The 22,282-nt window shown below is 42.3% G+C and overlaps 3 protein-coding genes across 5 annotated transcripts; 1 reads left to right on the forward strand and 2 right to left on the reverse strand.

Annotated features, from left to right (window-relative positions):
- Positions 1–907: 907 nt before the first annotated feature.
- On the reverse strand, positions 908–12,946 carry LOC118779322 (RNA-binding protein 5-like). Of its 2 annotated transcripts, none has more exons than XM_036531369.1 (25): positions 12,811–12,946; positions 10,345–10,405; positions 9,932–10,100; positions 9,503–9,658; positions 9,070–9,139; positions 8,493–8,566; positions 7,019–7,102; positions 6,646–6,706; positions 6,127–6,195; positions 5,625–5,785; positions 5,345–5,442; positions 5,057–5,144; positions 4,899–4,967; positions 4,413–4,488; positions 4,126–4,226; positions 3,814–3,937; positions 3,579–3,667; positions 3,293–3,454; positions 2,751–2,900; positions 2,453–2,536; positions 1,997–2,176; positions 1,743–1,817; positions 1,531–1,631; positions 1,281–1,410; positions 908–1,094 (listed from the first exon to the last, which is right to left on the reverse strand). In XM_036531369.1, the coding sequence occupies exons 2-25, from the start codon at positions 10,359–10,361 to the stop codon at positions 969–971; spliced, it is 2,514 nt and encodes an 837-aa protein (XP_036387262.1). In that variant the 5' UTR covers positions 10,362–10,405; positions 12,811–12,946; the 3' UTR covers positions 908–968. The 2 variants fall into 2 exon arrangements, with proteins under 2 accessions (XP_036387262.1, XP_036387261.1); XM_036531368.1 differs by having other exon boundaries at positions 3,579–3,670.
- Positions 12,947–13,741: 795 nt separating this feature from the next.
- On the reverse strand, positions 13,742–15,920 carry brk1 (BRICK1 subunit of SCAR/WAVE actin nucleating complex). The gene is made up of 3 exons (XM_036531989.1): positions 15,755–15,920; positions 14,585–14,667; positions 13,742–14,483 (listed from the first exon to the last, which is right to left on the reverse strand). Exons 1-3 carry the CDS (start codon positions 15,870–15,872, stop codon positions 14,457–14,459), a joined length of 228 nt encoding a protein of 75 aa, XP_036387882.1. The 5' UTR covers positions 15,873–15,920; the 3' UTR covers positions 13,742–14,456.
- Positions 15,921–16,523: 603 nt separating this feature from the next.
- emc3 (ER membrane protein complex subunit 3) lies at positions 16,524–22,111 on the forward strand. Of its 2 annotated transcripts, none has more exons than XM_036531373.1 (9): positions 16,524–16,774; positions 17,205–17,386; positions 17,490–17,547; positions 17,681–17,774; positions 18,065–18,169; positions 18,665–18,746; positions 20,084–20,163; positions 21,059–21,141; positions 21,260–22,111. In XM_036531373.1, exons 2-9 carry the CDS (start codon positions 17,232–17,234, stop codon positions 21,386–21,388), a joined length of 786 nt encoding a protein of 261 aa, XP_036387266.1. In that variant the 5' UTR covers positions 16,524–16,774; positions 17,205–17,231; the 3' UTR covers positions 21,389–22,111. The 2 variants fall into 2 exon arrangements, with proteins under 2 accessions (XP_036387266.1, XP_036387267.1); XM_036531374.1 differs by having other exon boundaries at positions 17,227–17,386.
- The last annotated feature ends 171 nt before the right edge of the window (positions 22,112–22,282 follow it).

Below are 22,282 nucleotides of genomic sequence, written 5' to 3' on the forward strand. Positions count from 1 at the left end.
TTCCGTTTCTGAACTACAGAAGTAGCTATGCAAAATTGATCTGAGGCACCAGGGTTGTGCACCCTCCATATTTAGCATGTACTGTAACCTGACAACTTGCTATATGAAAACAAGTTTAGTCATTCAAAAAGTGCATATCGGAGTCAAAATTAAACTGCATCTCTGCACTTACTACTACTTTGAAAATTGATGGCTAAATATAATGTGGCCCATTAAAAAATAGTTTGGGGTTTGCACTCCACATTTGATTGGCATTTTGTCACTTTTCGTTAGCAGTGTCATGCAGCAACATTGCACAATGCATCATTCATGAATATGTAAACTGTACTTGTCATTCTTTCTGTGAACCACAACCCTTAAACACAGGGAAAATCCATTTCCAGATGCATGGATTGGTTTCTTTTAGACAAGACAACCAGAGCGAGATCCAATACTGTCATTTATTTTTGTCTGTACAAAAAGAAACAAATGAATAATCATACAAACTGTACATGCGCACAAAAAAATGCTACTGACAGCATAATAAAGAACAGAATTTAACAAGGAAAATATATACAAACATTAAATTAATTCAGATAAATCTAGTTCAACTCACAAGAGGGAACATATCCTATGTTCTCACATATTTACTTGTCCTTCAGTCCATGGCTTTAGCTTCATTCAACTTGATGTTGCTTCCCCACAGAAATAAATAGAAAATGAACTCCATCTTCCATCTGAACACCATCTTCGTCTCTGTGCAGCCAGCGTCCCTCATGATCGCTATACTCAAATGAGTACCTCTCTCTGCATCAGAGACAGAGAGGTGACACTTCTGAGGGGGAGGGATTGATGGATGTGTGGATGATCATAGGCAAAGACAAGGCTCCTCCCTGTTCAGAGGTGGCCTGTTCTAGATGGGGGGGGGGGGGCAGTCTCTCTGAGCGCCTCCCGTTGGGTCCAAGCAGGATGGGCGGAGGCAGGCCCGATCACTCGATCTCTGTGAAGCGTGCGAACATGGCCTTGCGCACGGCGTCCTTGTAGGTGTCAGAAGCAGAGAGCTCGTAGGAGCTGCCTTTCGTACCCAGGCCCGCTCCCTTCATCCTTAATGAAGCCTGCAGGGGTCACAGGGAACACATGGGACTCAGGTACCATCATCGGGTAGCGCGGCTAATTACTATCAAGCACATATGCTCTCCCAAGACACTGGAGAAGGGCTCCGGGGCTAGAGCCAGATGGGTTCGGTCTCGGGAGCATCTGGGTGAGTCAATATTGTGCGTATGGAACTCGTCCACACTCACCTCGATGGGCGCCGTGATGCCCTGCTGGTTGCGGCCCAGGCCCTTGCCCTCCTTCCAGCCCATGGCCTGTAGCATCTTGTTCCCGATGTTGTCACTGTTAAGCCCGTCCTTGGTGGGCTGCTCGTAATTCCTGCAACAAGAAGAGACAGAGGGTGAACTTCAGAAGGTAAGACAGGAGAAGTGGGGGTGAGCAAGGATAAAAAGGTGCAGTCGACACATGCAGTCACACATGGGGTGAGCTCTCACGTACAGAGTTTTGGGGGGCTCAAAGAATTTCTTCTTCTTGGGCACTGGAGGTTCTGGAATACCGTACTTCTCCCGCCTCTCAGCAGCTCTGTCTCTATACTTCATCTGTAGGGGAAAGGAGAGAGAGAGTGAGTCTCTCTGCAGCAAATATATACAGGGAAAAGGCTTTACAGCGATGTGTCTGTAACATGCTGTCTGAGACTGCTGAGTTTATACCTCAGTCTCTTTCCTCTCCAAGTCCTCCAGCTCCGCTTCAGACATCTTGGACCTTCTGTGAATTTCTAGGTTTTGCTGAAGGAAGAGGATAGGATCACATTTAAGAAGGTTAGAAATATCAGATTTAAAAGCAATACAACATCAATTTGAAGTACATGTGTTTTGAACTCGAATGGAGAGAAGCAGAAATGGGAGTCCACTGATCTACAGGTCAGGTGGCAATTCCTGCATTTTAGCACAGATGCTCATCGTACCTTGTGGAGCTCGGAGAGCTGCTGGTGACGCAGCAGCGCGTCCTTGTTGGGGAACTGCCGCCGGCACAGCAGGCAGGCCATCTTCTTCCAGTCCGTCAGCTTGTCCGCCCCCTCTTCATTCCTCTCTGCCTCCGCCTCCTCAGGGTCACTGTCCCCACTATAGGCTGCCACCAGGGCACACTGGCGCAGGGAGAGCGAGCGTTTAATAATTACAATAACAGTGACAATAAATTGCTTTAGATTCTTTCTAATGTGCTTTTGAAAAAAGAGCAGACTATCAGAACAAGACAAATAATGATGCTACAACTTTTAGTGAGATAAAATGGCAGACTGACTACAAAGAATGGAACAGGACAATGTGGGATGGAACAGGGCAATGAATTGGAGTAAACTGAATCACGTACTTATGAAGCAACTAAGAAGACACAAAAATTCTCACACACACACACAACCTACCTTTACTGGGTTTACTGGGGCTTCCTCCTCTCCGCTCTTTGCAAGCTCAGACATCAGCTGCTGCTTCTCAAACCCACCTCCCTGCTGTAAAAAAAATCACACGTCAAATCTTACTGGGTGTGTCCAGAGTAAGGAGAATCTCCAAAGGGTGAAGAATCATCAAAACAACGCGGTGTTACGTCATCAACCTGCTACACTCTTCCTACATCCTTGTCCTTTAAACTCTGATCCTTTGAGAGACACAAACAGGATGTGGTGGACCTTCTCATCAATCAGCAATCATCATCATCAATTTTACCTTTTTCTCAAAAAGAGCAAAGCCAGCATCTGCTGCAGCTGACTCCTTCTTGTCCTCATCCCTGGCCTGACCCAGGGCCTGGAAGCAGTTCCTGAAGCTCTCCTTCTGCTTGTTCAGGCTTTTTGCCCAGCGCTCCATGTCTTTGGCGATCTGGGATAAATACAGGACACACTCAGATAAGAAGAGATAAGAACATATGACGACGAGAACAGGCCATTCGGCCCAACTAAGCTCACCATTTCTTAATTAAAGAATATCTGAAACTGCATCAAGTCTAGACTTGAACACAGCAAGGGTCTCTGCCTCAACTACATGACCTGGCAACCTATTCCATGTATTGATAACTCTTTGTGTAAAATAATATTTCCTTATATCAGTGCGGAAGTTCAAACATGAACTTCCTGAGGGGAGCTCATTCTCAAATAATTCAGAACTTTTTCCAGAGACCATAGAAGGTATTACTTTTTCTGAACATACACCTTAAATGACCCTTGCAAAGTAAATTAAAGGCGCCCTGTAACCCTGCCACCACACTGAGGTACCTGCTGTGCTGTCTTGCTCTTGGGTTTCTCTTTTTTCTCCTTGGGCTCCTTGGTGGTGGCTGCAGTGGTGGTCTGTGCTGTGGTGGTACTGGCTGCAGGGATGTATGTCTGCTTCTCGCTGTCCCAGTACAAGTACTGCTGTGTCTGGGAGTTGTAGTAATACTGCAAGGGAAGACAGAGTTGCATTAGCTCTCTTCCTCCACAGAAAGCTAGCCCAGACTCACTGGCGTCCACTCGCAGTAGACATGTTGCTGAAGTACAGTATGCACAGTTTCTGAATAGATACCTGGCTGCTCGGGTCGTAGTAGAGCCCAGACTGCGGGTCGTAGTAATACCCAGAGGATTCATCGTACTGATAGGTGGAAGTATCAGGAACTGCTGGGACAGGACACAAGACATGACAGGTTAAAAACTCATGCTCAACCTTTACCATTGTCTTTCTGCATCATTGTGAGGGCCTGCCTCAAAGCAAATCTGAACACCCTGTGAGTGTCAGGTGTGCGGGGCCTGCCAGTACTTACCGGTCTTGTTCTCAGAAGCTTGTGCCCCGGTGGTTGCTGTGGCGGTTATGGTTGCGGTTGCTGTTGCTGTTGTTGTCGTAGTCTGTGGTTCCACCACCTCTGCAGGCTGGACTGCTGGCTGTGACTAAAAGAACACATACAGTTGCACTGAACACTGGGCTAACTAAGCGGGTTCTTTGTGTACTGCCTTCACCATTTCTTTGTCTGATTTTCACAAGAAATGTCTGAAATAGGCCACTGCGCTTATTTCAAAAGGAGCATGTACTTGCCACTGGCACAGAACCTGTCACAGGCCGACAATGTAAGACCTACCAGTGCAGCAGGTTGCGTGATGATGTGAGGTTGGTAGACCTGAGCGCTCTGAGACACCACAACTGGAGAAGTAACAGGGAGTGTCTTCACACCAGGGGCAGCTACAAAAAAGGACACATTTGAGCATACATCAGAAGTACCTTCAAACATTACTGTTTATTAGAGAGGAAAGTATGCAAGGCTAGCATATTTTACACTCTATATCTAAAGAGTGCAAAATGAAGTTTAAGAGTTTAAGTACACTACTAATGCCTGGGGTGAGTAGGGGAGTGTAAGCAGACTCCTACCTCCCAGTATTCCAGCTCCCAGGGAAGGGTCCATGCCTGCTGTCTGCTGGTAATAGGGCTGGAAATCCTGGCCGTACTGCAAGAAAAAATGCAAAACATAAATCCACAACCATGCAAGGAGTTATAGGAGGAAAGAGCTTCATGATGAATGATTCCAGGGATGCTTTAAATGTCTTTTGTTTTTTTTTTTTTTGCACACACACTAACTTGGGAACAAGTTGTCAACTCAGGTAACCTGAGGTTGAAGTAAAGACTACTCCTCTGTGCAGCGCTCCTCACAGAAACTAATCTCAGATCACAGATCAGTGGATATCCGGTATTATTTTTCCCTGACCTGACATCAGTTGTGCAGGAGTATTGATAAAATGTTTGGAACGCAACACAAGATTCCTTAACTGGAAGAAAAATACAGCGTCTGGAATGTAATTTCAGACCCCAGACCTATGGTCGGGGCTTTCAAGACCTTCAACTCACTGCTTTGCTTACCTGTGCATACTGTGGATAGCTCTCCTGCAGGTAACTGTACTCAGAAGGTCCCGCCACACCCTGTTGGGGCTGACAGAACACAGGTGACTGTTAATACACACAGATGTCAAAAGGTCAGTAAGAGAACAACAGGACTCTTATGAACAGCGTAATGATACCTGGCTGGAGGACCACTGGGCTGCAGCGATGGCTGTGCTGGCCACTGAGAAGGCACTGACGCGATTCCCATCCGGTAGAAGCAGGTCCCTGGGAGGAAGCAGAAGCGGTCAGCACAATACACACTGTGACAAAAACTATGACCTATGACAAAAACACGAACTTGAACCAAACATTAAAACTATGACAAATAACTCCTGTTCCTGTTACTGTTCAACGGTGACACTCTTAAAACACTCTTAGTTGCCTCCGTCTGATAACAGGTGGAATGGTCTTTTGGGATCACTCACTTTCTGGCACTCTTTGCGTAATCCACGCCAATGGTCTTCCCGTCCAGTTTCAGAGGGGGCTGCAGTCCCTGCAGGATCGTCAGAAGCTGGGACGCCTCCTGCACCAGACAGCACAGACCAGCGTTCAGATTCTATCACTTACACTAACCAGAGCCTCACGTATCCACAACTAGCTTGATTACTGGAGATGAAATTCAATTAAAAAAGGTGGAAACTCCCACTGTTAGGACTTCTGTAACAATCAGAGTTTAGCTGGCGCTATGAAGATAACAGCGCATACCAGAGGGGAGGAGAGCTGCACAAAGGCAAAGCCTCGGTTCTGTCCCGTCTGCTTGTCCTTGATCAGACGGATGTTGCTCGCTGACAGGTTGGCGTAGGGTGCCAGCGCTGCCATGATGGCCTCTACCGTGGACATGGGTGCGATGTTTCTCAGGATGATCGCTGTTGGGGAGGGGAGTGGGATGGGTGGAAATAACACTTTCAGAAGCTCAAACACCACAGGGCAAAATGCTCTTAAGCCTGAATTTATGTCCCAGTAAAGCTCATTTCTACTTTAATGTTCATGAATTATCTCATATTGCAAAGCCTGGGGTCTGTATACATTTATCCTAGAACATTGAAAAACACCATTTTATTACAAGCAACATACTACATAATTATTATGCACTGTAATATATTTCAGTTCAACTTTGCTTGTACCTGGATTCCTAAAATTCTGTCGTAAGAATTTTGAGAATATCACTAATGCACTGAAAGGAAGTCTGTACAATAAAGAATCTTACTGTCGCCATAGTAATCTCCGCTCTGCTGAGGTTCAGGGGTCACTCCACTTGGGCTGCTGGTCTCGCCTTCTGTTAAAAAAAGCAGAAAAGTGAGAAGCATCATTAACATCAGCTATTATCATCATACCATGTGAAAATGGCCAGAGTCCAGAGCCAATGGGATTTTGCCAGGGAGAAGCCAGGAGTACTTAACACTGCTGCTGGTTAACATGGAGATTCCTACTCAAATATCAGACAAACATTGAGGCATTAACACCAACCCTTTCCCCTTCAAGTGTGAACTTTTCCCCCGTCAATGCAGAATCACTAAAGAGGTGAAAAGCTAAAGGAGAGAGTTACGGCAACGCACAAGATCCTGGGTAGGGAGCTTTGACGTGCAGCTACAGGTTGTTTGGCTAGCCACCTGTCCTGGCCCCTTGCGCATACCAGCTAGATTGTGACCGTACGCTGTGCGTGCAGTCTGATTGGCTGGGGCGTCCACACAGGAGTGCAGTGGCATCTTGAGTACAGTCTACTTACCGACTTTGGCTGCTCCACACCTGAAGCACTTCAGCCTCCTCCGGAAATTGTACAGGCCGCACTGCAAGCAACCGGTTACATCGTTTTTATTCAAAATAAACCACAGCACTGAGACACCTGCAACCTGAGCTAGCTTCTTCGGTCAAGAGCCAATTAGGGAGCTCCTGCTGCTGCTGTCTCTGCTGCATGGGGCGTTCACCCAAGGTACCTTCCAACTGCGCGCTCAGAGGAAAATATTCTCATCTTAGCATGCCGGCTAACAGCGGAGAGCTGAGTATTGGTTCTGCCCAGATTTTAAAGAGCACAGACACACAGCTGAGAGCAGGTGACGGGGACATGGTCCGGAGAGGAACGGCAGACAGAGGACACTTACCGTGTTACAGAGCCAGTCTTCAAACTTGTGGCGGGGATTGCTGTAGTGCATGGCCACATTCTTGCCCTGGATCACCAGCTGTTTCTGCAAGAAGAAGACAGGCCACAGTCATCTCTGCTTCCTCGGGGAGCAGGGGTGATGTGTTCTCATTTTATCACACCCCAAGAACGAGCAGTCTGGAGGGGAGACAGGGGAGCACTCGCTCGAAGACCCCAAAGGATGTTAGCGTCAGCTTGTCTTTTTCAAAGGAAAAGGCTGTGTGGGCATGCGTTTGGAAATGGTGTATGTGTGTGTGTGTGTGTGTGCGCAGTGTCTAGCAGTGTATCGGACCCGAGTGCTGCCGGCTTGGCCTTGGCCCATTCTCATCTTCGGAAAAAAGGGGCAGAGGTGGCGAAATGGGCCAAGACTCAGAACCGGAGCAGAGTGTGTTGTGGAACCCAGGGAAAAGTCTTCATACACATGTACCGCTCAAAAACATGAGACACCCAGAACACAGAGTGCCTCTGATACTGGAAATAAAAATGTCCCTTTTTTTGGACTAACACGCTTCTAAACCTACAGATGTCTTTTTTTTTTTTTAATAAACAAACACTAACAGCAAGCACACACAATGGACTGACTCCTGTTTTGACTGCAGAGGTTGTAAAACTCTAGTTTTTCTTTTCCAAGTTACGATGTATAGGCTGAATTTGGTAGGAGAGATTCAGAGGGTCCAGTGTTTTATCTTTCAGTGAATTAACCTGATGAATTGTGCACAGGATTTTGTTTGTGACCTGTTAACGTTTATTCTACTTTTGTCTATTCCAAAGAAAAAAAAAATTGATATTCACTGTATGCCCAACTACAACTACAACTTCAAATACTGATGCTAGCAAATGGTGTGAGGCATATTACGCTCTCTCATTGTATAAGGTGTGCAAAGTTTAGCTCACAAAGTGGTTGGCAAAATAACAGTACAAAGTAAAAATTACGTACAAATTGTATCGTATTTTTGCTTTTTTTGTTTCACACAAAATTTAGTCACTTGAATCCCTTCAGCAAAATTCACATTCCTGTTTGTACTGAGAAAATTGATGGCAATAAATTTTCTTATCTGGATCCCTAGAGATATTGTTTAAAATACTACTTTGTAGAGAGATTAAGAATTATATATACACAATCTGATACTTACTCCATGTAATGATTCTTAATTCAGTTCAGAATTTGAGAGGCCTGCTATCCTGTCAAATTTACCAACGTAAGTACTGATGCAGTCCTTCCAAACTCTGCTTCCCTTTGAGAATTACAACCCTCCCAGCACAAACAATAATGCAGTCAGGTTTCAACACAGGACCATCTAAACTCCCTGCAAACGGTCCCTCGTTATGATTTAGAGCCAAAATGGCATCCTCCATCCTTTCTTTCCCGTCGAATCTGTTTCTTTACTTTTCTGATCTCCAGGATAAAAATCTAGACTTGGCGATTGTGAGGCAACCTGATTGGTCTCCATCCATCGGGTAGCATCTTGCAAGTGATAAAACTCCACGAAGGCGAACCCTCGGCTTATACCTAGAGACAGCATTCAGATATAGACGGGAGTTGTGTTAGTCAGAGTCCTTTGGCACAACAATCAAACTCTGTCACAAACTGCTTCACAACTCAGAAACCCACACAGTGAAACAGTGGGTGTTTTTGGGTGGGGTTTGTGGGAGCAATTGCAACAGACTTTGCCATAGCAAGAATGCTCTTCGAATAATAATGCCAGAACAGCTCTCATCCATACAGTTTTGAGTAAATCATCATGCAATTACGCCGTAGATTTTACTGCAGGCTGACAAAAAAAATAATTGAACAAAACTCCTTCTTACCTGATCCTACCATTTTCCCATTACTTTACTCTTAAATAGACATATGGGCCTTTCCAAGAACCAACCAAAAAAAGGAAAACCTGAACTGGACGAGAGCAGCATGAGAATTCTGTTGCTATGGCAAAATGACCTGACTGGAAGCAGTGTGGTCCTGTCGAGTGTGTGACCAGGCGAGGTAGGATCCTTCGTACGCCCGACTCTCACCTGTCCTCTTCTTCATCAGCCGAACGTCAGCGGGCTGAGGTCCCTGCAGCTGGTCCAGAGCCGCTCGGATCTAAGGCACACATATTGGGGTCACTTCATTTTATCTGCCATTTCACCGGAATCAGAGAAATTCGATGGGAGCATGTGTTTCAGCAGAAACAACCAAAAAACCCAAATTTAAAATGCATCACGAAGCATGCCGTTCACACTCATAAATACAGCAGAAAGCATGTGATCAACTGACATCCTTATCCAATGTTACTTAGCCTGATTTTCCATATTATCCATGTGCATAGCTGAATATTTACTGAAGCAGCACAGGTTAGGCAAGTGGTGGCACACCTTGGATTTGCAACCGCAGCTCTTTGATTAAGAGTCCATAACCACTACCCCACATTGCTCCAGTTTAATTTTAAGCCAAGCAAGGACTCACATCCTCCTCAGTGACATGCAGCGACAGGCCCCTAAGCATGATGGTCTTGCTCTCCTTCTCCTCCCCGAGCTCTCCCCTGTAGTCCTGGTCTTGGTAATCTCCATCTGAGTGGTAGCCATCTTCAGACCTGTCGCTGTTGTGCCGCTTCCTCTCTCTCTGTGGGGAAAGAAGCAGTCACAATATCAAAGACTTGTACAGCGTTCCTACAGAACCACAAAAACACAATGTTATTCAGAATGGTTAGAATCCCATGGTGTTGACTACAAAATGACCAGGCTAACAAGATTCTATCAGGAGACAAAGAACATGAACTTGCACTCCAACTCACACCTCTGGTCCTGCTGTGGTCACAGTGCCAAAGCACATCCTTTTGCCTCTGCCCAAGCAAACTTCATTTGATCAGGTTGTGGTTGTTACTTGATAACTCACCTCGGGACTGTCTCGGCTCCGTCGGTCATCGTAACGGTCCCCGCGCCTGTCATCACTCCAGCGCCGCTCATACTCGCGCTCTGGGTCCCTGTCCCGTCGCTCTCGCCACTCTGAGTCGTCCCGACTCTGGTCCGGTCCATACCTCCCACTACGTTCTGTGCGACTTACTCTACACAAAGGTGAAGCACACACACCCACAATAAATCTCCCGGCACAGGAGTGAACAGCTCTCTGCAGGGTACCATGGGCAGTGGGTAACAGTTTAACTGGTCTTAAAATGCTGAGAAGCTGTCCTTCATTCCACATGCATTTTAATAAATGTACAGATAACAAGCATTCACCGGTAGCCTTAAGGTAATGAAAGAAACAATGCAACACATTCTGAGAGGCACTGGTCCTAAGAGGACCCTCACCGTTTATCAGCTCCCATTGTCCAGCAGCTCAACAGTGGACCCTCCTTTATGTCTTAAAGTACTAGAGGGGGGGCAGAGAATATATTAGAACAAAATTGCTATTAAATAACATATAAACATGCAACACATTGACTTATCATAAATATTTGACAACACATTCAAAAGGGACATTAAAAAAACAGTATGCAAATTTCATTGAACACAAACCGAAACCCAAGAATGCGTTTCCAAAAAAAAAAATGCAAATGAAAATCTCAATCATGACACTCGCACAACTGGTTTTGCATAATTACTGGTAGTTTTTTCACAATCATTTACTGATGTTTGTTCTGCTTGTGACCATATATAACAATACACTCTAGCTACAAGCTATAAAAGAGTCTATTTTAAAGAGGATTCATGGCATATGAAATGCATTCAGGACCATCCAGCAGATACTACATGGTAAATCTTTTGACACATTCTCATTCATTGCAACAGACCTACCATTCTGGCCAATAGGACCACGTGGGGTGGCACATTCCTGAGATGATTGTAAGGGTGGGGGAGAGTGAGGAGGGCACAAATCATCCCCTCCAACTAGGCAGTAAATTAGTAATACATCTTTTTAGGTCCTTTCCAATTTTAAGGACCTAATGACTAGGTTTTAAAGCCGTCTCCACGTGACTTTAACTACGGACTTGCATCTACTCTTGCAGTAATCTGCTGCCACATACTACAGTGCAATCCACTTAGACAAGCATGAATTTGACAAGAGCCAGGGTTTTCAAGATAACCTGAGGCAAGTGGTCTGCAACAGTAAGTCAGCTGCTTAAGTGACACAATAAAGGTTTCTAACCAACTTTCAAGTCCCAAAAACTGTACTGTCCAGCTACCCTTGCCCCTCTCTTTTTAGAGACTGTATTTCTAATACTCTGTCCTCTGATATGTTAAACCTTTATTTAACCAGAAGGGTCAACTGAGGACAAGTTCTCGTTTACAATGACGACGTGACAAATAACGAAAAGGGAAATATGTCAGAAATACATATCAGCACTGGAAGAACGATTATCTGACAAGCATTCAAGCACTTAGTAAAGCACCTGAATGACTAAAATCAACATATTCAAGTTCTCTAAGGCATTCTGTGTGAATCCTTCAGAAAAGAAAATTATACTGAGTATAATCTTAATGTGTATCTGACTAACACAAGGTGTTGTTGGGGAGAGAGATTTTACCCAAAATTTAGGATGATTTCAGAAACCCCAAGTAACATCTGGGTTTGTGTTGTTTTTAACATAAAGTGTTAACAGAAAATTGGGCTTATCTAGTACACCTGGGGCTCGCTAAGCATCTAGGGAAACTATACAGCATTCTATGGATGATCGATCAACAATTAGGTCTACAGTTAAAATAAATGTTTACGAAAGAGGGTTTGGCCGTCCACGTATGTGAATTATGGATAACATGATTTCAAGGATTTTTAATTTCGGTAAAATGTATGCTTTAAGATTATTTTACAATGTCTCGGAGCTGGACCTGTTATCACTGCTTAGCTCAAACAGGATCACTGGATTCTAAATGGCTTTTATTAAGGTTATGCCAGAAGCCATGAGCAGAAGGACATGAGCTAAGACAACTGTAGTCTTCTTAAGACGGACTTGAACATTTTCGGGAAAACGCAGTAAAATACACCCATTTAGCAAGAATGAGGAAAACAGCTATTGTTTCAGTGCTAATCGTTTAGATGGCCAATTAGCCATTTTCTGTGTTACTAGGTAATTTTACCATCGCCTAACCGTGACAAACAGCCATTGTCCATTAACCATTTCGTCTTTTGTACTCAATTTTGCAACAAGGTTAAGGTATCCAGCCAGAGAGTGCAACCAAAGAATTAGCAAATTAGGTAACTCAGACTAGCTACAAGCCTATTTTTTCTATCCATCATCTGTGTTGTAGCCTCACGTTAGGTCATCTGCGTCGCTAACGCTCCATGCCGATTCACATCGAGTGACATAAACAGATACTTCCTCAAAACCTCAATTGTACACAGAGCTAACGTTAGCTATATTGACTCCTTTGTACGTTTTATTTGACAAGCTAGCTATTGCCAAATTGGTTCATTTCCTTATTTACTATTAGTGCTCAGTCTATGTGTTCTATCTGGAAATATGCAAAATACACGCTTTGCATTGGCAGACATTCTTACCAATGTTCGGTACTACTAAACAAATTTTGCGTTTCATTGATCAGGTAAGAAATAAATATCTACAGCAAATGAAACTCTCAACAAAACAACACATCCCCAACGGCTAGCTAGCCTAGCAACTTACTGTCGACGGCAAGCTGATCCAGCATCATGCTAAGATAACTGGCTAGCTCTCCTTTCTGGAGCCAGAAAGCCAGCTAACAAGATCGGAGGCTGAAGACGAGAGGTTACCGGTAAAATAAAAAAGACTAATTTTCTAGAACAATTGCATAACTTACCGGGACTAAGAACTTTGAATGTGGAAACTGTTGCTTAGTTTTTTAGTGCCGAAAATACAAAACAAAAACGGGAGTCACTTCTTTTCTCCACGTTTCCAAGTCAACGCGTTGCCATTTCACTTGCACAATGGTCAAATATGGCCCCCTCTGCTTTCTCTTTCCCAGAATGCTTTGTTGTTGTTCTGATTGCAAATGTATCATGGGCATTGAAGTGCGTTAACGTATAGCCTATTACAGTACTGTACAAACTTCTCGCCTAGCTGTAAGTGAAACCCCAACCAGGAGAAGCATTGTGTAGTTTGTAAACGATCAGTTAAAAATTACTAACAATATCTTTATTACTAGACACAAGAAGGCTTGAAAAAGCAATACAATACAAAGGGAAAAAGTTAAGTTATACTTCTATTTGCAATTAATATATAGTAGAGAATGGCATGAAAAAAATCCAAGGTGTTTACTCTCATTGACATTTTTAAATACTGCTCCAAACATGCATAGACGTAACAGAACATGTTTATATATGTATTTACAATTGAATCGTTTGAACAATTCATTTTTCTTTAACTATGGTTAAGAAAATTTTTTTGAGTCTTACATGACCAATGTCGATAAGATGTTTTTGGTGTTTCTTTACTGATTTCTAGTTGAGCCCCTCAATACCCAGTTTCCAAAGAGACAGACCACAAATTACGCCCCTTGACAGAAAGATGTGAGAATGTTGAGCCCCTCAATACCCAGTTTTCAAAGAGACAGACCACAGATCACACCCTAACAGAAAGGTGTGAGAAACTGGAAATAGATGTTTTTAATAATGGCTCAAATGTGACAAAAATATATTCTTAAGCTTTATTATCTTTTTTTAACAAAATGACAACACAAATGTTACACATACAGGAATATGATAAAAATATTTTAGAGAGAAATAAAACCACCACAGCAAGTGAGAGGACTTGGCACTTTGACTCCCTTCTCTGTCCAGTAAACTTGCTATTGCACAACGTGATCTGCACATCACCATAAAACACCACAAAGAAAGAGGACTGCTTGTTCTGCAAAGGGTTTTCTTATTCAAGATTCCTGACTGCACAAGCTCTCTGCATATTCAGTACACCTATGCTATATAATGGGGGTGGGGGATATTCCCTTTTAGACAGAGGGGTAGGGAAACAGAGGTATGCGAAAACACCAGAGTATTTAACGTTGTTACTTATTGGTTGTGTCAGGCATTTTTTTTCAACGGGTAAAAATTAGTAACGAGTAATGTCAAGCCAGTCATAATGCGCTTTTTACATTACACTCCAATGCATCAGTAACATTTCCAAAACAACTTCAGAGGTATCACTACAATGAAATTTGTGTGTCATATTAACTTGAGCAATTTATTCAAAAGCAATGTGTTTGCTGAAGAGTACCAAATGTAAGATCCAAAGGTCCTGTAGGACTCTTTATACCAGAACCTTGGGCTTAAAAATAATAGTCACACCATAATGTGGAAAGACTCCACACTGGTCCCATATAATTGGTTATAGATCTAAAATATACAGTCATATTTTTAAAAGATTAACTTGTGTGGAAATGGAAGAAAATGAAGTCTGTTTGCCGCTCTCCAACGGAGCTGTTGTATGGTATCTTGATCCCATCAGGGTTTAAGTCAACGTCTCCCCTTTCGTCACCTTAATAGAGAGAAGAAGGGAGTGAGGGATTCAATAAATCTAAAAACACATATTTAAAAATGTGAGATTCAATGCAAACTAGAAATGACACAGCAACTTACCCTTGCTTCTATATACTCAATCCTCCTCTCCAGTGCAGTCAATTTCTCATTCAGAGTTGCTAAGCGGGAGCGGCAGGACATATCTGAGCAAAAACATGGCATGACAACACACAAACATGGCATGAATTTTCTGTGCTGAATGACTGACACAGGTAATACATAGAAAGATATACTGTGATTATAATCAGTCACTAACTATTAATTTGTTAGGGTAATCCCTCTATGAACATTAATCTGCCATTGGCTATATGCTGACCCGTACACATGTGGTTTTGTTTCAGCAAAACAATTTTACCTTAAAGTGATCATCTCAGAGAATTTGGGACAAATAAATGTGTATAACAAACAGGAAAACACGTGTCATGTTATGATAAAATAGCTAGTGAAGTATGGCACGAAATAAATCCAAGGTCCTTAATCTCAGAAATTTCTGAATACTGGTCATTGCGGGATTATAGGAGAGATGGGAGTAAAAACATGAGTTGGCAGCAACAGAACGCGACTGTTGACAAATTGTAATACGACTGTATGGCATGGACATTTAAGTAAAATATTTGTTACCATATCTTTCCACAACAAAAGTGCAGTTACCTTACTACGTGCCAAGCGTGTGGTTTCTTGGCTATACTAATCAATTCAGCATTTTAAAAACAATTTGAGAAAGGGTGTTGAGAAGAAGATTCACTGCCTGTACCTTAAATGACTAAGATAATGTTACCTAACCAGGTCGCCAGTTATGAAAGACTTATGGGATGGGATATGTAACTCAGTAAATCATTCAACATTCCACAAGCAAGATAGCTACGACAATGACAATGTAGCGAGTTTGCACACTAAAAAACACTCACCGATTTTAAGCGGCTAGCTAACTGTTAGCTCGTAGCAAGGTAGCAATCTCTACAACTGCCTACAGTTAACCTACAGCATGCGGAAATGTATTCGCAAGCAAGAAGAACACATTCATCATTTTTGAAAATTAAATCTATAATCGCTTACATCTTCCCAACACATGATATACATCCATGTAAGTTAATGGCACATATCTTCCATACAAGCTGGGAGTGGTCGGAAAATTGAACAGGCCCGACTAATGTTAGTCAGACAGCTAGCTACTTTGTAACTTGAAATGCCATTTACGTCGGACGAGCATTTTAGATTTTAATGTCATACCAAAAGAGTTTAGAAAGTCAGCGATCTTCTTGATGCTGCTCGTGATAACCTCGATATATTCTCGATTCGCCCAGTCTTGGTGGATCTCCCTCTGTACGGGGTCTTCCTGACCGGCCATTTTCTTGTTGTAAGGCGCAGCGAGCGTCGATCGTCTATCCGGCCGCTGTCCTAGTCTCAACCACAGCTAGGGGGCACCAAAGCCGGGCTCAAAGTAAACGGTGACACATTTCCAAACTGGATTTACACCAGAAATCTATGACAGGGAAGTCACAAATATAACCATTTTAAACTATACGTTTGAATTAGTTTGGTGTACAGTCAGTTACAGTACTGTACGTTATTGATCATATGCATAGCGCAATTTCACGTTTATTATTGTGAAATTAAAATTTGATCGTATATTACTGTCATTGATTTTATGTGTGGATGTGTAGATTTGTACTCATCGAAAGACTGTACTACTAGCCACAAAAAGGACTTCAATCAGCATTTGTGTGGTGCCACAAAGGTCAGTAGAGTGTGCTTAAATATTTTTTCAAGATAGCCAGCCATGTAGCTAACTAACATGCACAATTCTTGCGAGCTTTCTGTTTCTCTTTATTAAGAAAAAAGCAAAGGTACTAGCTTCAATATTGAAATAATATTTATGGCAGGTTGCTTTTTGCTAACTAACTATAGCTACTAGTCACAATAGTACCAGCCCACTTCTTCCTAGCGCTACATCTGTTATCGCCTTTGGGGGGCACTGCATTTTGCAACGATTGTTTTTCTTTTGTTGCTGCTGTCTTCCTGTGTCTTTCGCTGCCTATCGCATTCACATAGCGCAGTTCCTGGTTACGAGCATTGGCGACATTACATGGCTGCTGATGCAGCGATAGCTTATTCTCTCCGTTTTAGAGAACGGCTGTCCGAGTTGAAACGGGGCAGCTAATTAATTAGCTACGTTGACAGCCATCCAGCGTAAATCAAGCGAAGCTGTGTCGAAATACAAGTCCTTATTACAAAACCTACTGTAGGGAGGTAAGCTGAATTCAATGAAATCCCCTGTTTGTCGTGTTGTTATCTGCACTGTCGTTTGAAATATGCATTCCATCTGTCTGGGCAGGGTTAGACGATGCCTCGTAGCTTGCTAGCAAGGTGGCTATATCGTGCTTCGTCCAATTTGCATTACACTTGCAGTGTTTAGCTCTTACTTTGTTCTTAAACGACATTTTGTAGAAGTGCCCAATGACGGAGAGTACGTTCTAACATTTAGACGTTGTAGTTTCAGTACAAATTACAGTTCGTATTTTATTCGGCTAGCTAGCCTCTTAGCAATCAAGCTTAGCATCTTAGCTAGCCAGCTAGCAATGTTAGAGTTGCAATATTTACCATCACCGCTAGATGACTTACAGTGACATTGATCGCTGGTTAGTTATGTACTCTGATAAAATTTACACATTGTCACTAGATACGATTTCTTCACCACCCAGCTGTCATGGCTGAGCCGGAGTTGCTGTTGGACTCCAATATCCGTCTGTGGGTGGTGTTGCCAATTGTTTTTATCACCTTTCTCGTTGGGGTGATCCGCCACTACGTTTCCATTCTATTACAAAGTGACAAGAAGCTCACGCTGGAGCAGGTGTCGGACAGGTAAGTGACCGGAGCACCAAGGTCTCACGCCTGCGGTTTTTTATTTGTGTTTGTTGTATTTGTCTTTAATGATTTTTTTAAAAAATATCTCTCAAATATCCAGTCAGGTACTTATCAGGAGCAGGATTTTGAGAGAAAATGGAAAATACATTCCTAAACAGGTAAATTTATTCAATGAAAATGCTTGTTTGAGTTTAGAATTACTGGTTTGCATTTAACTACGCTGTTATCATGTTTATATTGTTCTGTAAAGAAAACAAAAATACTGAAATAATGTTTCCACCTTCTCCTTAGTCCTTCTTGATGAGGAAATTTTACTTCAATAACCAGGAGGATGGGTTCTTTAAAAAGACAAAAAGAAAGGTTGTTCCACCCTCACCAATGACAGGTATGTCTGTTGGTGTCTCAGTCTCAGGTGTTTTTGCTAGCTTCTTGAGACATTTCATATTTTGTTCAATTATCATGTTGAACTGTTGTGTTATACATCAGTATAGGCTTAAAAATTTGTTCACTATGATCCTCCTTGCCAGTAAAACCCCCACTGTGTGTAATTCAGGTTTTGTTTGGTCTTCTTGGCAGTTCTGTGTTATGAGTGTCCTTAGTCCTTTTTATTACCTGTGTTGTGGTATTTGTCCATGAGTGTAATGCCATGCTCTCACTGTTTTTTTCCTCCTACAGATCCCAGCATGCTGACAGACATGATGAAGGGAAATGTAACCAATGTGCTCCCCATGATACTCATAGGAGGTTGGATCAACTGGACGTTCTCAGGTTTTGTCACAAGTAAGTGTCAACCCACAAGAAATGTTTAAAACTGAAATTGCATAACTTAGGCAATGATTTTCATTTGTCCTTGTCTTGCTTAGGAAAATACATAAACGCTCTGCACTGAATACATACATAGATCAAAATAATGATTAGCCTCAATCACACTGCCATACTCATAGTGCCAATAGTAGCAATGATCTGTAAGACTACACATTATATCAGATTGCTAGAACCAATCGGGTTGTTTTTAAGTGATCAAGTACAGGTCAAACTGTAATGAATTGAGTGTGTTTGTATGTGTATGTGTATTTGTGCATTGCACGCATATTTAATAGGCCTGCAGGTGCACAGGAAGGGAGTCCATGACAGTTTGTAGATGGTACTGGATCATGGGAGTTAACTGACTAAATGCAGTATGGATTTGTCTGGCTTCAGTAACTGTGTGTGCTTTGTGTTTCCTGATCTTGGATGGTTCTCGTAACCAGTTAAAATTCTTTTTTGTCCTGACAGCCAAGGTACCATTTCCCCTCACTCTGCGCTTCAAGCCTATGCTGCAGCAGGGAATTGAGTTGCTGTCTCTTGATGCCTCTTGGTTAGTCCAGTCATCCACTTTGTTCAAACTCCTGTCATGATTTTATTACTCTGACATTCTCTGATCTCTGTCAACCAGTGTAAATCAACCAGTTTTCTCTTATTTAGTGTTATTCCCATCACAATGCAAGTGTTACAGAGCTCTTTTCCATATGCAACATGCAAGTGGAAGTGAGAAATTAAACAGTTTTAATTTGACTATTGATGTTAAATATGTTACAAATATAGATGCAAAGATGAGCTGTTCATACTTTGGTGTTGTGTAACACATGGGGTTAGGACCTACATCTGTATCCAGCTGTGGTATTTCCCTGGTTCCCAAAACATTTCCACCCTTAATGGAACACACATCTGCTCCTCTGTACTACAGATGGCTCTGCAGTAGAGGCATTTTACCAGCTATGCCAAAAGGCCCAGGGGGCCAAATTACATTTGCGGTGCAGAGTTTGTTTCAGCATGGTTTATTCCCCTGTTATTTCCCCTGTGTGGAATTATATATGTGGAAGAGTACTTCAGGGTTGTATGTAATTATATGTGTTGATGTTTACTTCAGGATGTCTGTTAGGATTGGATCTGGAATGATATAGTCTTCATGTCATGTATATTGCGTTTGACTTACATGTTAATTTAGGCATGCACTTGTAATCTCAACATTATGTTTGGCACTGGCTCTTTTTCATATATAGATAGTGGTGTTCTGTTTGTGCAACTTTTCATGCCACTTTATTAGATGCATTTTTTAAGTTGCTCTAGATATGAACGTCTGCGAAATGACAATAATGTAATACATGATTATTACATAAAGCTCAATAAATCAATTTACATAATGACAAATTACACAATGAACAAACATGTCAGTAGCTAGAAAATAGTGATTCTGATTTCATCAAATTATGGTTCCTGTGGTAATACAAGTACTGTACAAGACTAAAATTCTGCCACAGGAACAGAGGGAGTGATGGCACCATGCTTCTAAATCAGACCTGACCAAATCCCCTAGATCTCAACATGCACTTCTGAATACTGCTAAGAAGAACAGGAATTCATTAAGTGAGGAACAGGTGGACAAGACTGATATTCATAATAATGAGTTCTCATTCTGTGAAGGACCTCAATCAAGCAACTTCAGAACTTAGACTTGGGGTAGAATAAATATGTTTTTAACAAGGGTGTTTTTCATGACCTTTTTTAACCCTGGTCATTTTGTCTGATTATATGATGTCCTAGTTGAAAGCTGAGTGGCAAAAACCTTTTAAGTACTCAACCCCAAAGGGGTTTAATTCTGTGGACATGTGTTCTTGTTGCTCCCTTGTAACCCCACTCTGTTTGCGTGTTCAGGGTTAGCTCAGCGTCCTGGTACTTCCTGAATGTGTTTGGCCTTCGCAGCATGTATTCTCTGATTCTGGGACAAGACAATGGTAATGTACTCCCCACTCCCATCTGTCACATTACATTTGTGACCTTGCATTCCTCCAGCCAGTTGTGCTTAACCTCTCTGGGGTTGTGGGAAAAAAGAACTTAGTTGTACACAATGTAGGGCTGGATTCACTGATGCACACTGGCACATGATTGTATAAAACCAACAATAAAACAGACCCAATGCATACAGTGACTAATGTTTTTGCAATTGAGGCTGTAAATAATTTGGCAATTGTATTGGCATTACAGTGGGTTGTTTAGGGAGAAAACCAGGCAAATGCTATGAGAAATGGAATTCCCACTGGTAAGACCTCTTAAAGGTTTGGTGGCTGCATTCTTTGCCCAATAAAAAGATAACCACTCTGCCTCCAACACTTCAATGTCAGCTTAACAGCAGAACACTTGCTATAAATAGCACGTGAGCAATTCCATTGTGTCAGCGATGCTGAAGTGGCAGAACTCCAGTTCCTCACTGTGTAGGTTTTGTTTTTCCAATATGTAAATAGCAACTGGCACATGGCCGTTTTCACTGTCATTTTAGAATGATCCCCAGTCCCCCAGAAACTAGCATTGACATTTTAAATCCCTTCCTTTTTATGTTTGAATGGAATTTAAAAAAGACATTGAGCCATCTGCTCATTGCACACTGGGAACTGAATGCCAGTAACAGCTTTTAGATGTCCTCTGGGTCTGCTTACCAATTTTAATTTTAGAGATATAGGCTATTCTTTTGTGATTAGAAGGAAGGTCAAAATTTTAATTGCATTTGCTCCTAAGATAGTTGATGATTTGGCGATTTGCCTGCTGCATTGTTCTGGATGACGTGGGTGTTGCTGTAGGATTTCTTAAGGGTTTCTGGGGGATTTAACTCTTAATGTTGGTGTGGTTTTACAGGTGCTGATCAGTCCCGTATCATGCAGGAACAGATGAGTGGGGCTGCCATGGCCATGCCCGCAGATACCAACAAGGCTTTTAAGGTACAGAGTACTAAAGAGGTGGTCTACTGAGTGTGGATCATTTATGTTCTAATAGAGGGTGTATTTGGTTCATAACATTATCCTGAGTAAGGAATTATTTGCATCCGTTTCTCCCTAGGCTGAATGGGAAGCTCTGGAACTGACTGACCACCAGTGGGCACTAGAGAGTGTTGAGGAAGAATTGATGAGCAAGGAGTTGGACCTGGATGGAATGTTCAGCAGCGAGCTGCCCACTGGCATCTTCTGATTGGCTGTGTATTACTAGCGCTGTGCTACTGGATTCCGTTATTGCTAGTTAGAGAGGACATCTTAGGTGGAGCTGTTTGAAAGAATGACCTGGTGATGATGAACCATGCCATGTTTGGGTGTTTTTGATTAAGGGATATAAAAACTTAAAAGCTTATTGCAAAGCAGACATGCACTATGTTTGAGCTTCTCTAAAAATGAATATTATCACTACACAGGAAGTCATCCCCCCTTGACAAACCTTCATATAAAAAAATGCAAATAATTCATTTGAAGTTGTATCTGGACATATTTGAACTGGGCATAGTCTACACAGATTAATAATATGTAAGTACATGTGCGGCATTTCCTTGAATTAACAATATGCAACTCATCACCAAAGGATACCGTCAACAATGGAAAGCCATTTTCAAACAGCTCCTAGTGTAATATCACTGTACAGGGCTTTCATGGAAAATTACAGCCTCTTTTATCAAACTCCTTTGCTTTTGATGGTGCATCCTTTTATGGTCTTCAGTGTTCTGTCTAGTTTCTTCTGTCCATTCCCTTTTCGGTTGTTTGAATTCTTGAGTTGAGAACATTGCTGGCAGTTTTCCAGTCATGAAACACTTCAATACCTTGTGTATGTGCTGAAGTCAGTGATGGTTTGTTTTCTTTTTATTATTTAAATCCCAATCCGTTTTGTAACATTCTCCTCTGTTTTGTAAAGAGACTGTTTTGACAAGACATGTACGAGTACGGAGTGTTATTTCCTGACTCACACCATAGGCCTACATACATTTCATTAATGCATAAAATGTACTCACTGCTCAGGCAGAACCATCCAGAATTCCCTTGCCACGTCAGAAACAACTCCTTAATGGCGGTGAGAAGTTAACTTGCGACCGTGTAGCCT

The sequence above is a fragment of the Megalops cyprinoides genome, chromosome 6 (assembly GCF_013368585.1).
Source record: "Megalops cyprinoides isolate fMegCyp1 chromosome 6, fMegCyp1.pri, whole genome shotgun sequence".
NCBI classification, from domain to species: Eukaryota; Metazoa; Chordata; class Actinopteri; order Elopiformes; family Megalopidae; genus Megalops; species Megalops cyprinoides.